The sequence below is a fragment of the Oncorhynchus mykiss genome, chromosome 22 (genome assembly GCF_057628025.1).
Source record: "Oncorhynchus mykiss isolate SJ-2025 chromosome 22, ASM5762802v1, whole genome shotgun sequence".
NCBI lineage: Eukaryota > Metazoa > Chordata > Actinopteri > Salmoniformes > Salmonidae > Oncorhynchus > Oncorhynchus mykiss.
This window is the reverse complement of record NC_143043.1, coordinates 14,061,273-14,076,526: the sequence shown is the minus strand read 5'-3', so window position 1 is coordinate 14,076,526 and position 15,254 is coordinate 14,061,273. Positions and strand designations below refer to the sequence as shown.

The window sequence follows — 15,254 nt, the reverse complement described above, 5'->3', positions numbered from 1 at the left end:
CAATTGTCTTTTTTGTTTTTCATTCAAGCGCTAACACACACAAGCGATCCCAGCCCCTCGCCCTTGCTTTACGACTCTCCGTATTGACCCCCAAGATGAGGCGTAGTCAAATTCAGCTTGGAGAAGGATCTCTCCACTGTTGCTGTGCACAATGGCAGTGTTGCAGATCTGCAGCATTTCAGAGTATTGAGACTCGCTGCTGTTGTCTTTCAAAGTGTGGAGGAATTGAATGTAAACCTTTGCTCAGTACTCCTCCACTGCTGGCTCTAGTGCACCGTGTTAATACCAAACAGCACTTTTCTCTGCCTTTCTTGACCAAGGCCCGGTCTCCCGATAGTGATTGAAGTTAGGTTTATTTTTTAAATTGATTTAACCTTTTTAACTTGGCAAGTCAGTTATTTAGAACATTCTTATTTACAATGATGGCCTACCCCGGCCAAACCCGGACGACGATGTGCCAATTGTGCCCTTAGGGACTCCCAATCACGGCCGGATGTGATGCAGCCTGGATTCAAACCAGGGACTGCAGTGATGCCTCTTGCACTGAGATGCAGTTTCGTAGGCCACTGGCCAACGATGCATCTTTCCTACAACGTACGCTCAGGCATGTCTGGATACTGATAGGATCGAAAGAAAGGCAATGCTGCTCTTGGATCAGCTTTCTCCATTCAAATCTGACCTTTATTAGAATTATTCCTCAATACCGACAATGGATCAGCACCTAAAAAGATCACCTATGGCTACAAATATTGAGGTGGCTAATTCTAAAGCTTACTCTATAATGCACTAAATCAAAATTTGGCAAATCATTGCGCATATTAGGCTACACATCATGAACTATATTGAGACAAATTACAGACATTAACCTACAAGTAGCAAAATAGAACTCCATTGATTGAACATGACATGTGTTTCACTATGATTGAAATAGACCTATAGCCTGTATTTATATTTGAACGCAGTCATCTTCTTATACAGTGTACAAAACATAAAGCACACCTGCTCTTTCCATGACACAAGACTGACCAGGTGAAAGCTATGGTCATTTGTTAAATACACTTCAACCAGTGTAGGTGAAGGGGAGGAGACCGGTTAAAGGATTTTTTTGGCCTTGAGACATTGTTTACAGTGCCTTGCAAAAGTATATATCCCCCTTGGTGTTTCCCCTATTTTGTTGCGTTACAACCTGTAATTTAAATGGATTTTAATTTGGATTTCATGTGATTTCATGTAAACACAAAATAGTCCAAATTGGTGAAGTGAAAAAAAATAAAAAATGCAAAAGTGGTGTGTGCATATGTATTCACCCCCTTTGCCATGAAGCCCCTAAATAAGATCTGGTGCAACCAATTACCTTCAGAAGTCACATCATTAGTTAAATAAAGTCCACCTGTGTGCAATCTAAGTGTCACATGATCTCAGTATATATACTATACACCTGTTCTGAAAGGCCCCAGAGTCTGCAACACCACTAAGCAAGCGGCACCATTAAGACCAAGGAGCTCTCCAAACAGGTCAAGGACAAAGTTGCGGAGAAGTGCAGATAAAGGTTGGGTTATAAAAAAATATCAGAAACTTTGAACATTCCACGGAGAACCATTAAATCCATTATTAAAAAATGGAAAGACTTTGGCACCACAACAAACCTGCCAAGAGAGGGCCGCCCACCAAAACTCATGGACCAGGCAAGGAGGGCATTAATCAGAGAGGCAACAAAGAGACCAAAGATAACCCTGAAGGAGCTGCAAAGCTCCACAGCGGAGATTGGAGTATCTGTCCATAGGACCACTTTAAGCCATACACTCCACAGAGCTGGGCTTTACGGAAGAGAGGCCAGAAAAAAGGAATTTCTTAAAGAAAAAAAATAAGCAAACACATTTGGTTTTCGCCAAAAGGCATGTGAGACTCCCCAAACGTTGGTCAGATGTGACTAAAATGTAGCTTTTTGGCCATCAAGGAAAACGCTATGTCTGGCGAACACCTCATCACCCCGAGAGCACCATCCCCAGAGTGAAGTATGGTGGTGGCAGTGTCATGCAGTGGTGATGTTTTTCCATCGGCAGGGACAGGGAAACTGGTCAGAATTGAAGGATGGCGCTATATACAGGGAAATTCTTGAGGGAAACCTGTTTCAGTCTTCCAGAGATTTGAGACTGGGTCGGAGGTTCACCTTCCAGCAGGTCAATGACCCTAAGGATACTGCTAAAGCAACAGTCGACTGGTTTAAGGGGAAACATTTAAATGTCTTGGAATGGCTTAGTCAAATCCCATACCTCAATCCAATTGAGAATCTGTGGTATGACTTAAAGATTGCTGTACATCAGCAGAACCCATCCAACTTGAAGGAGCTGGAGCAGTTTGCCTTGACGAATGGGCAAAAATCCCACTGGCTAGATGTGCCAAGCTTATAGAGACACACCCCAAGACACTTGCAGCTGTAATGGCTGGAATATTTATGCACGCTCAAGTTTTTTTTGTGTGTGTTATTTGTTTGTTTCACAAAAAATATTTTGCATCTTCAAAGTGGTAGGCATGTTGTGTAAATCAAATGATACAAATCCCCCAAAAATAGGAAAAATGCCAAGGGGGGTGAATACTTTCGCAAGTCACTGCATGTGTGCCATTCAAAGGTTGAAAGGGCAAGACAAAAGATTTAAGTGCCTTTGAACGAGGTATGGTAGTAGGTGCAAGGTGCACCGGTTTGTGTCAAGAACTGCAATGTTGCTGGGTTTTTAATGCTCAACAATTTTCCGTGTGTATCAAGAATGGTCCCACCACCTAAAGGACATCCAATCAACTTGACAGAACTGTGGGGAGCATTGGAGTCAACATGGGCCAGCCTCCCTCTGGAACACTTTAGACACCTTGTAGAGTCCTTCCCCCTTACAATTTGAAGCTGTTCTGAGGGCAACTCAATATTTGGAAGGTGTTCCTAATGTTTGGTATACTCTGTACATTGCTTGTTTGTATCAATTGCAAAGACATTGGCAACTTCATTTGAAGTCAACTTTTTTCTGAAGTTATCGGCAGTCACAGATGTGGATAAACCATGTGATTTGATGTTTAGCCAAGATCTTTTGTATAAAGGGACACGGAAGGGCAAACAACCTCTAATGACCCACTTAGCTGTTCTACGAGTGGTCTTAGGCTGGCGTTAAATTACGAGTGTTTAGAAGTGCAATGTAAATAACTATGGATTTGGGGAAACAGCTCTGAGATTTAACAATGCTCCTATGAAGGTTCTAACAATTAATTTACTAGTCTTAAAATGCTTTTGGGAAACCAGGCCCAGGAGTTACCTTGTTCTGTCTCCCATCTAGTGGCTAATTGTGTACATTACATTATTTAACATGGAGGCTACAGATTGAAGTCGGAGGTTTACATACACTTAGGTTGGAGTCATAAACTCATTTTTCAACCACTCCACAAATGTCTTGTTAACAAACTATAGTTTTGGCAAGTTGGTTAGGACATCTACTTTGTGCATGACAAGTAATTTTTTGAACAATTGTTTACAGACAGATAATTTCACATATAATTCACTGTATCAATTCCAGTGGGTCAGAAGTTTACATACACTAAAGTTGACTGCCTTTAAACAGCTTGGCTTTAGAAGCTTCTGATAGAATAATTGCCATCATTTAAGTCAATTGGAGGTGTACCTGTGGATGTATTTCAAGACCTACCTTCAAATTCAGTACCTCTTTGCTTGACATAATGGGAAAATAAAAATAAATCAGCCAAGACCTCAGAAAAAAAATTGTAGACCTCCACAAGTCTGGTTTTTTCTTGTGAGCAATTTCCAAACGCCTGAAGGTACCACGTTCATCTGTACAAACAATAGTACGCAAGTATAAACACCATGGGACCACGCAGCCGTCCTGAGCGAGATGAACGTACTTTGGTACAGGTACAAAAGTATCTATATCCACAGTAAAACGAGCCCTATATCAACATAACCTGAAAGGCTTCAGCAAGGAAGAAGCCACTGCTCCAGAACCACCATAAAAAGCCAGACTACGGTTTGCAACTGCACATGGGGACAAAGATCATACTTTTTGGAGAAATGTCCTCTGGTCTGATGAAACAAAAATATAACTGTTTGGCAATAATGACCTTCATTATGTTTGGAGGAAAAAGGGTGAGGCTTACAAGCCGAAGAACACCATCCTAACCGTGAAGCACGGGGTGGCAGCATCATGCTGTGGGGGTGCTTTGCTGCAGGAGAGACTGGTGCACTTCACAAAATAGATGGCATCATGAGGTAGGAAAATTATGTAGATATATTGAAGAGACACATCTCAAGACATCAGTCAGGAAATTAAAGCTTGGTCACAAATGGGTCTTCCAAATGCACAATGACCCCAAGCATACCTCCAAAGTTGTGGCAAAATGGCTTAAGGACAACAAAGTCAAGGTATTGGAGTGGCCATCACAAAGCCCTGATCTCAATCCCATGGAAAATGTGTTGTGCAGAACTGAAAAAGTGTGTGCGAGCAAGGAGGCCTACAAACCTGACCCAGCTACACCAGCTCTGTCAGGAGGAATGGGCCAAAATACACACAACTTACTGTGGGAAGCTTGTGGAAGGCTACCCAAAACATTTTACCCAAGTTAAACTATTTAAAGGCAATGCTACCAAATACTAATTGAGTGTATGTAAACGTCTGACCCACTGAGAATGTGATGAAAGAAATAAAAGCTGAAATAAATAATTATCTCTATTATTCTGACATTTCACATTCTTAAAATAAAGTGGTGATCCTAACTGACCTAAGACAGGGAATTTTTACTAGGATTAAATGTCAGGAATTGTGAAAAACTGAGTTTAAATGTATTTGGCTAAGGTGTATGTAAACATCCGACTTCAACTGTATATAGAGTAAGTTATGCAATTTTATAATACAGAACTGTGTGTAACATACTAACAGGAAAAAGTAACATTGAATGTAATTTCTTACATTGTGTGTGTGATTAGGCTGCCCCTCCCCAAAGTTGTTTTCTCCTCTGCTCTGCGTGTGTGAGTGCTGTCTGTAGCTCCTCGGGTGTCACCAGGCCGAAGCGCACTAGAGCATCCTCCAGCTGAGAGCGAGAGTTCCCAATAAAGGAGTGGGACAAGAATGAGGGAAGCCCTCCTTCTCCTCCCTTTAGTGTGTAGAGAGGAACTCGGACCATCCCCATCACCTGGAAGAGAGGAGGAGGGGTTGAGAAGGTAGCGGGGAGATAGGATGCGAGGAATGCCGGAAAGTCAAATGAACATATACTGTACACACAAATGCTACCTCATGGCCATGGTCTGTTGCTGTGCTAGCAGCTGCCCTTTCGACCTCCCTGATCTCTTTCTCTTCCATTCTCCGGGCATAGAAGTGAGTAATGAGGTGAGAGGAAGGGTTGTGGCAGGAAGACACATGATCCTCCAAGGTGACTGACAGTGAGAAGCCCAGCTCCTCCCACAGTTCCCTGCTCAGGCCCTCCTCTAGGGATTCTTCTGACGGGTCAACGAGACTGAGGTCAAAGGTCAGATGTCAGAGCACATATACAGTATTCTGAATCCCAATCCATCCCTTCCACTAGTCTAGAGTAATATTCTCTGTATGACATCACTCACCCGCCAGGGAAACCCAACAGACCATCGAAACGCATCTGCATCTGTGGAGAGAGATAAATGCAGTAACTAACACTAGTCTCTCATGACAGCTGGCCACCGACCAGTGTGCCCAGGAGATTTGGTTCTGAGTGTGGAGATCACTAACACGTGCACGCACACACCATGCTCTCTCACCAATATGATGTGTCTGATGGGGATTTCTTCAAACAGCTGAGCTTCTGTGTCTGCATAGAGCAATATGTGACACGCATGTCTGCACCCCACACACGCCAACGCCTCTTCTCTAGACAGCTGTCCACTGGCCATGCTGCCGCCTGTATACACACACACACACATTAACGCTCCCTCTGTACAGCTGTCCACTGGCCATGCTGCTGTCTATACATACACACAAGCACACGCTGTACACACCACCAAACTCTGCTACTCCAATTTATAGATCTGTTCCACTTTCATCTGTCCCTCTTTTCAAGTCTCAGAGATTCTATCATATATTGTATTGTAAATACATACAGCTACTGTAAAAGTTTGGATCACCGGTCTGTGCAGTGTGGACCACCACAGCCAGCTGCAACTCCTTTCTGTTTACAACCAGAAGCAGGAAGCTTCTGCCTCGTTAGGAAATGGGTTAGCTGAAATCAGGATAAAGCTTATATCGCCACCTGGAGGGCTGGGGTTTAGCTCCCACTTAGAGCATTTGACCAGTGGCATCTGCTTGTACAGTAGAGCAGAGGGTTCTCAAACCTTTTGCGGTTTGGGACCCCCAGGAACCCCTTTTGTGATAGCAAATTAATCGGGGACCCCTTCATAATCAGAACACAACTCGAGTTAAATAAAAATAGCATACAAGGAGTTTTACTATGACTTTGGCAGTGCAGGGCTAGACAAACCAAGTCTCTGGCCTGGGAAGGCCCATCCCTTGGCATCGAGAGAACAAATCTGTTTTCAAGCTAATTTCCTTCAATTCGACACATTTTACCATTAGGCCGAGATAACTTTGCAGTTTTACAGCTTAAATTACAGTGCATTTATGCAACAACAACAAAAGGGGGGAATTACAATAAGTACTGAGTTGAAAAATGTATAATTGGTGGAATACTGTGGATATCAATATCCCTGTGAGCCTCCAAGGCCCATGTTGCCAGATTAAGAACATAACTTGTAGATTAATAATATTACCAGTGTCCAATGTTAACTTTTTTTTCGCTCTTTGGCCCATTTGGCCAAGGGCAAAAAATCTACTGGTGTAATTTTCACCTGTCATAAAATTATAGTAAAAGATTACAGTTGCAAGAGCAAATATTTTTTGGTGAGAGAGGTGAAATCCATGTGGAGATGAAGTGTATTTGTGAGACTACAGTATCTCTGCAAAACAAAACAAAAATCTCTGCTCTCAAATTAATATTGAACATTTTTCAGTCAAGAACCTAACTAATCAACTAGGATTTCAATATTCTGTTATTAAATCAGGCTATTGATTAGGCATGCTAGGTTAGCGTCAGCTAGCAGTTAATATTTAACCACGTATAAAAGTTACCCGTATGTTTGATTTAACCAAGAGCATTGTAACTAGCTAGCTAAGTTATCAAGGGGTTAGTATGGAATGAGGACTTGACAGACCAGCATGACTGGGAGGGAGTGGCAGAGGATGGAGAGGCAGGAGGAGAACAGGCACAGAAGGCCCTCACTGGGGAAGAGGTCCTTGATTGAGATGGGGTGAGGGGGAGCCAAGAGTGATCAAACTCCAAACTAAATAGCCAATAGTGTAAACCACTAACTGCACACTTTGAGAAAGTCTATTTGAAATACAGATTTGATTACTTTTACTCTGGCAGTTTTTGTGCAGTTACAATAAAAAAGAATGACCTCTCTCTCCATCTTCTCTTTCTCCATCCCTCTCCCCATGCAGGCCCACTGTCAGCATGTGGTGGGGAAGTTGGTCTTTGCCTAGCTGACAGAGATGGGATACAGGAGTCCACTCTGTTCCAAGTATCTTGGCTCTCCTCTATGCACAGCACTCTGGGGACTTCCTGCAGGTAACCATGCCTTCTTTCGCTCACCGACAGTAATTTAGTGGTACTGAAACTTCCCTGAATTGATTTTACGTTGCAGGGAGGCATTGTCATTAAGACAGTTGTCATTTAGAGAGGATGACATGTTATTGACTTTGACCAACTGCTGTCTATTCAGTTAGAAGGATGGTTCTATACAGAGGATGGTTCTATACTGAATGTGTACAAGTAGGTTAGGTAAGGGATTTACCTGAAAACCTATAGTAGGATAGCTCTCCACCTTCCTCAGTGGAGTCCTGACCAGGGGTATCAAACTCCAATGTCTATGTACCTGTTGTGTTGGCGTAGTTACCAGACCAGTGGGAGGAGGTGTTGATGACAGTGATGCGTCCCAGTGTGGTCTCAGCAAACAGGCGCTGTGCCAACACCGTGCCTGATGATGACAACCAGATTCCTCCACCCTGAATCATAGTAAACACACACCTAGTCTATCTCTCTGTGTATGTTTGTTGCGTGTGAGAGAGTGAGTAATGGGTCTTTATATGCAAGTGTGCGTGTGTGTGTTGTGTAGGGTATAAGCATTTACATGCCTGTGTTTTCTTTGCACATTATTTTCTTGTGTGTGATTTCGTGCAGCGTTTTGTGACAGCCCTCTCTTGTGGGTGCTCCCTAGACCAGTGTTTCGAGGCGGGGATGGACTACATTGCTCGTCTGAGCTTGCCCCTCTACTCTGCACTCATGGGGACTGCATGCCGAGTCCCCATACACGCTCATCGACTCAGTTAGTTCCCACACACACGAAGTTAAACACCTAGACACGACTGAGACTTTTGTGTAAATCATGCATTGATGTCACTTTGATAAAAAACTCGAGCTACAAAGGATTTTAAGTTGGGATTCAGCCCTTCAACTCCATACTAAATCTAATTCCATCTGCTGTATCTTTCTGTCCTCTCTACATATTGTGCTGATGTCCCACTGTAAGAACCTGGAGATCTTCACTGGTTCTGAGGGAGGTGACCTGACCACCAACAGTGTCTGGGACAAGTTCCAGCGTTACCGCTGTCTGGAGAACAGCCTGGTTGGGTCAAGACGCCCTATGTAGTTGCAAAGCAGCTAAAAAGTAGTAAGTAGTTGAAAACGTACTAAATAGCTAAAACGCTAAAGTTGTCTATGGTTAGATTCAAACTCGTGACCTTTGGGCTGATAGACGTTTGTGTTATAGGCCCACCCCGACCAACCACACACCTTTCGTTTTTGCCTTAACTAACCATCTGTCTCATGTCACCATACCAAACGTAGCATATCATACTACATGCAGGGTCTCGGATTTATGAACATAATAATACGAAATGCTCTGAGACCAGGTTGTCGCTCGGGGCTCGGCACAACTGGACCTTGTGGGCTGACCAACTCCTACAGGGCTCTTGTTCTTTGAGGTTTATTGGCAGACTACACTCATAAGGGGTATTGCCGGCACCTACTGTACAGGGTAGTAAAATAAATAACCTCAAAACAAAATATGTTTTGGATGAACAAATTCATACAAATTACCAAAAACAAAAACACTAACCAAATTCAATACCCTGAATTTAAAACAAAAAAACGGTTTTCAGTCTGATTCAAATGTTTATTCAGATCCCTACACAGGCTCAGGAACCTGGGAGGGGGGGCGGGGGACCTCTTCATTCAGTACTCCCTGTACTCCCAAGTGGCGCAGTGGTCTAAGGCACAAATTGTTATCATATCCTGCCACATGTTACACAATCTACTGCAAATCTAACGGTTTCTCTCCCCCCCTGGATGGGGGGACCTCTTTCCCTGTTATCAGTTTCACAGTGGTCACAAGTTGTCTGCCACAGTTCCTTGTCTGCTAACAGTTCCTTGTCTGCTAACAGTCCCTCTTTTCCTATGCACATACATTCAAGAATACTCTTAGTTATTGTCTTACCATTACTTTAAACGTATAAATCATTTAGTCATTATCTTACCTTCATAAACATATAAATCATATGGATTTCTATAACACACTGCAGCAGCTTCTGTCTGATCAGATCTTACCGCATACCTCACATACCCAAGTTTTACATAAGTTGGGAGAACCACTTCACTCTTTTCCGTCCATAATTCAATTCAAGTGGCGTGCGTCTACTGCTCCTGGAATGTTTTCCCTAAACCACACAGCCTCTATTTTCAAAAAGACACCCTAGATGACAACTTTAACCGGTCCCCTTACTCTGAAAATCATAGCGTTCCACATCAGACCTCGACATCTTGTGGAGCCACAGAGCTTTCTCCTTTTGCGCTTTTGACACACACGAAAGCAACATCATACCGCTCCTAGTCGCTCTGATGATTCCACTTTACCCAATTTGTCCCTCACCATCTTCTAGACTGCAAACGGGTCACCCAAAAAAACACCCTTGCTCGTGAATCGCACTCTAACCATAAACTGCTGGACATATCCAACTGTTCATAGCCCTTTTTACTCCACTCTTCTTCACCATCGTTCACTCATTCTCACCAACTGTACTCACACACACAATACTTCCGCTTCTCCCATTGCTTCCCCTCAACCCCCTCTCTTGCAGCGCTCAACTGAACAGACAAATCAATCAACCCTGCGCTGGACAGTCAATTCATCCTTAGGCATGGATCAACCGGACTGCAGCATGCTGACCAAGCACAGGGGCCCACCCAACTGGGCACCTGTGCAGTCCATTTAAAAATAATTAATTATTCCCTCGCCCCTTGCCCTGCAAGTGTCAACTCATCAGACGTTATGATACGTCATCAGAAGTGTCCACTTAATTTGAGGGCTGAGTGGAGAGGGTGTGTCTTTTAAGTGTTTGGAATGCAGCCAGGGATTCCCCCAAGGGAAGTGGCTAGCGCAAGGGCTGCGGGTGGGAAAATAACGTGTTTGGAAGCAAACCGGCAGCGCCACTTCCATGTTTACCGCTGTTACTCCGGAGATAAATTCTCAAAAGACTTGCAACCCGGACTCTAGAAACTCCACCGTCAATTTGAGGCTCCTCTGTTGAGATAGGCAGTGTAATGTTGTTTTATTATTTATCGGCAGCGACCGAAAGGAATGAGTACCTTTACATTGCGTAATCTGTACAGCACAGATATTTGGCCACTTTGAGGCTAGCCTGTGGTGGCCGGTTCTGTATGCTGATTGGCTGCATTTATTTATAGTAGGCAAACAGTTGTTATTGTCCCCTAAAGAGCGAGGTTAGGCTATACATGCTTTATGCTTATTTTCCTCTAGCTGATTTTGGTACCTTGTTTGCCACTCACATTTGATATTGAATAAGTTGCATCGTTTGCTGTGTCATAGTGTGTTATTTATTGAAACAGTTGCGTTGGTTGCCGTGCTTTAGTGTGCTACTCACTGAAACAGAATTGTGTGGTTTTACATGGCAAGTTTGCGATTTGCTGTTTTTAATATTTACTTCTTGAATTTTTAATATTAACTCCATGAATTTGCCCATTTGGTTTACACTGCCTGTCTGTACCTCTGGTCAGGGGAAGAAAGTGGCAGTAGAACTGAGTCTCTTTGGGACTGTTTTGCCGCTCGACTGTCTGCTACGGTTAGAGTCAGTTCTGGCCACTATAGGGCCCTAAGTGACCATGTTTGTTAGTTTTGTCTTACCCTACCAACGAGTACTGACTACTCCCTATACATTTTCTACAATAAAGATTGTGTATTTAACTGCTACCTTTTGTGCTGTATTGTGTGTTATGGGGATCCAAAAGAACCGGTCAATTTTCCACTTTGACATTCATTGCTTCTAATTTGGATCTCTCGCGCAACATGGGACAGCTTTTGTCAACACCGAAGCCCTGCACAGAATAATCAGTTCATCCTTGTGCATGGTCAACTGGACCGTGCTCACTGACTAATTCAAACGAATCCGCATGGCGCGAGCGGACCAATTGAAGGCAATTTTGTCTGTTCATTCCTTCTCAATTGTCATTTAGATCTCTCTCGCACGAAATTCGACCAGCTTTTGTCCACATCGGCACCTCCTAGATCTGAAGCACATACTTGACGTCATGCACCCAAGAAGACTCAACCAATCACACTACACACCGTTGGACTGGCTAAGGGAAAGCATGTGTTAGTTCCTCTATCACTCCAGTGTAAGTGACCAATCTAAGGTTTTACACCCACCTCAAAGCCCACTCCCCACCAGCCTGAAATCCACTTGAGAAAAACATAAAATGAAGCCTAAGACAGCAACTTCAGAAATGAAGAGTGAAAACTTGACAAAAACATGTGACCAGTGGCAAATTTAGCACGTTAATCTTGGTGGGGCAAAGCCACAACACTAAACAATACATTAATTGCACTATAACGGTGTCAAACAATGCCCACAAACTTTTAGGGACAACATAAAGCTGTACCAACAGCAGAGCTTTATTTTCAGCACCATGGAGTGAATCCTTACCACTGCTACACCTGGCTATCAGCGGAGCCTTGTCTGGCAGCAACACAGTTCATTCAGCCTCATTTACTGCCTTTGAGACAAACAAAAAACTGATATGGCTGACTTGCTTAAACAAAAGTGGTTTCTACTGACAATTGAGATGTACAAACTATGTCATAAGGCGACGACGAGCAGACAAGAGGCAATCCGTAATTTCGATTAAGACCGTGAGCGAGCTAGGATGGACGTAGTCAATATAAGAGTCAAGGAGGTGATGTGCATATTTTGTCTGAATGAAATGTTTTCCAAAATCAACAACCAATCTATACACATATGTTATTGTAACGTGACACCCGTGGAAGCCACCAAAGGGAGTGACATATATAAGGCAGGTCAAGGAGGTGATGGAGTCCAGGTGAGTGTCATTATGCTCGTAACGATGGTGACAGGTGTGCACCATAACGAGCAGCCTGGTGACCTAGAGGCCGGAGAGGGAGCACATGTGACAGTCATGTAACTATGCCCTTTCTCTTTTATCGAGTCCTAAAAGAGTTATTAGGTAAATGTGAAGGAAAAAAATGGTGCTCTACAGTTTTTAAAACGTTGACTGTTCGAAGACGAATTGCAATCTATATAAATGTTAATAAAACATCTCAAATCATAACAAAACTGTCAAATGTTTATTCTGACATCATTTTTTTTTGGGGGGGGGGGGTTATTGCACTATATGTCTGTATGGGGAAGACAGTTTAAGCAGAAAGGTTTCAAATACTTTTGTCTGGAAAAATAGCCTTCATGATTATCATTCGGTGCAACAGACATAAAGTCACCATTTTGGATCAAATCACATGATGGTGACATCATTAAGATGCCTTTGAGATACCCTTTGGTTAAGAATAAAGTTTAGCAAGTCTCTCGTAAATGTTTTGATAATTTTACATTTCCACTCCCTGTCAGGTTTACCCCAAAAATCGGATCATTCTGTGCTACTGCTAAAAACCAATAACATTTTTGAATGATCTGAAAAGCTTGTGTTTTTTTTCGATACTCAAGATACTTGATGTCAAAGTCAAGTGTTCACATGGGTGGTGCACAAGCAGTTGCCTCTAAAATATGTTTATGTGAGAAAAGTCATACGGTGTAACCACAATGATCATTCGGAGTCACCAGAAATCACGGTTACACCACATGACTAAAACAATGTACTGAATGATGTCAATATGTTTGTCTTTGTATTAATTTATCTATTCATCTATATTTATTTTTTGTACATACGAACATCATATATCCTTTTGTAGGATATTAGTGTTTTATGTCAGTTTAAAAATATATATATATATTGTAGTGCATATCAAGCAGTTAATACTGAAAATATGTTTACGTAAATAACTAGTATCCTAATCTATCCATATTTATTGAGGGCCAATTTGCTATGCCTTTATCAAGCAAATGCCTTTATCGTCAGGACACAGATTATTGCTGACTCAGTTGCAAATAGGCAGCCGCCTACAATCCATACAAGTGTTGTGTACACATCAGAAGGTAGCCATCCTGCACCACCATATCTGACTCCCTTAGACATGGTGAGAGAGCAGTATGGGCTCACCTGGAACATGTCCTAAGAGATGTCAAGAACAATAATCCACAAATCATGACCCTCCACATGATGAGCGATGGTCCCGTCACCCAATACAGAAACTAGAAGAACATGTACCTACTCAGCACTCTGCTATATATTTACGGATTCAAACAAATGACCTGGAACTTTTCTGAAAAGTCCACGGGAAGGGTGAGGAATGTTTTTGTCTGGCCCTCTGTGCCAGACATTACCTTCTACTATGAAGGAGATGTGAAGTCAATGATCAAGTGTATAGTAATGGCGGTGCGAACAGCAATGATCATTTGGTACAACCAGTGTTAATGTTAAAAATCAATTAAATTACGTTATTGTCCGAAATGCAGAGAGAAGGTCAGTTCATAAGAGAAAAATGCCGTTCTGTGAAATGTTATATTGTTTTCATTTATTTAACAGAAGTTGTAGTTGACAATCCTTATTTAACAGAAGTTTTAGTTGATGGGTCATCCAGTGTAAAGTGAAAAAACAAAGACATATGATACTGTAACTTCTAACTTCTTTAATGTTGAATATTTGAGACCATGTACAGTACCAGACAAAAGTTTGGACACACCTACTCATTCTAGGGTTTTTCATTATTTTTACTATTTTCTACATTGTAGAATAATATTGAAGATATCAACACTATGCAATAACACATATGCATGCAGTAATCAAAAAAGTGATAAACAAATCAAAATATATTTTATATTTAATGCCTTGATGACAGCTTTGCACACTCTTGGCATTCTCAGCCAGATTCACGAGGAATGCTTTTCCAACAGTCTTGAAGGAGTTCCCACATATGCTGAGCACTTGTTGGCTACTTTTCCTACACTCTGCGGTCCAACTCATCCCAAACCATTGAGGTCAGGTGATTGTGGAGGCCAGTCTCCTCTGAACAGTTTATGTCGAGACGTGTTTGTTATTTGAACTCTGCAAAGCATTTATTTGGGCTGCAATCTGAGGTTCAGTTAACTGTAATAAACGTATCTTCTGCAGCAGAGGTAACTCTGGGTCTTCCTTTCCTGTGGCGGTCCTCATGAAAGACAGTTTCATCATAGCTGTGGATGGTTTTTGTGACTGCACTTGAAGAAACTTTAAAAGTTCTTGAAACTTTCCAGACTGACTGACCTTCATGTCTTAATGTAATGATGGACTGTCGTTTCCCTTTGCTTATTTGAGCTGTTCTTGCCATAATATGGACTTGGTCTTTTACCAAATAGGGCTATCTTCTGTATACCAACCCTACCTTGTGACAACACCTTTATCCCAAGAAGGAAATCAATTCCACAAATTAACTTTTAACAAGGCACAACAGTTAATTGAAATGTATTCCAGGTGACTACCTCGTGAAGCTGGTTGAGAGAATGCCAAGAGTGTGCAAAGCTGTCATCAAGGTAAAGGGTGGCTCTATGTGTTATTTAATAGTTTTTGACACAGATAGATGAGACAAATATTTCTCCAGATGTATAAATGGGAGACATCCGGTTGGCGTTTCCTCTCACTACCAAAGATATATTTGGAGTAATTATCGCACGTTGAGGCACACGCCGTTGACTGTGTAATCAGTAGTGCCGTATCCA

The 15,254-nt window shown here is 42.3% G+C and overlaps 1 protein-coding gene across 2 annotated transcripts; it reads right to left on the bottom strand.

Annotated features, from left to right (window-relative positions):
* Positions 1-654: 654 nt before the first annotated feature.
* On the bottom strand, positions 655-6,234 carry zgc:103759 (U8 snoRNA-decapping enzyme). 2 transcript variants are annotated; one of them, XM_021578916.3, is made up of 5 exons: positions 6,020-6,234; positions 5,783-5,922; positions 5,609-5,649; positions 5,283-5,505; positions 655-5,184 (listed from the first exon to the last, which is right to left on the bottom strand). In XM_021578916.3, exons 2-5 carry the CDS (start codon positions 5,912-5,914, stop codon positions 4,975-4,977), a joined length of 606 nt encoding a protein of 201 aa, XP_021434591.3. In that variant the 5' UTR covers positions 5,915-5,922; positions 6,020-6,234; the 3' UTR covers positions 655-4,974. The 2 variants fall into 2 exon arrangements, with proteins under 2 accessions (XP_021434591.3, XP_021434592.3); XM_021578917.3 differs by having other exon boundaries at positions 6,122-6,234.
* Between the last annotated feature and the right edge of the window lie 9,020 nt (positions 6,235-15,254).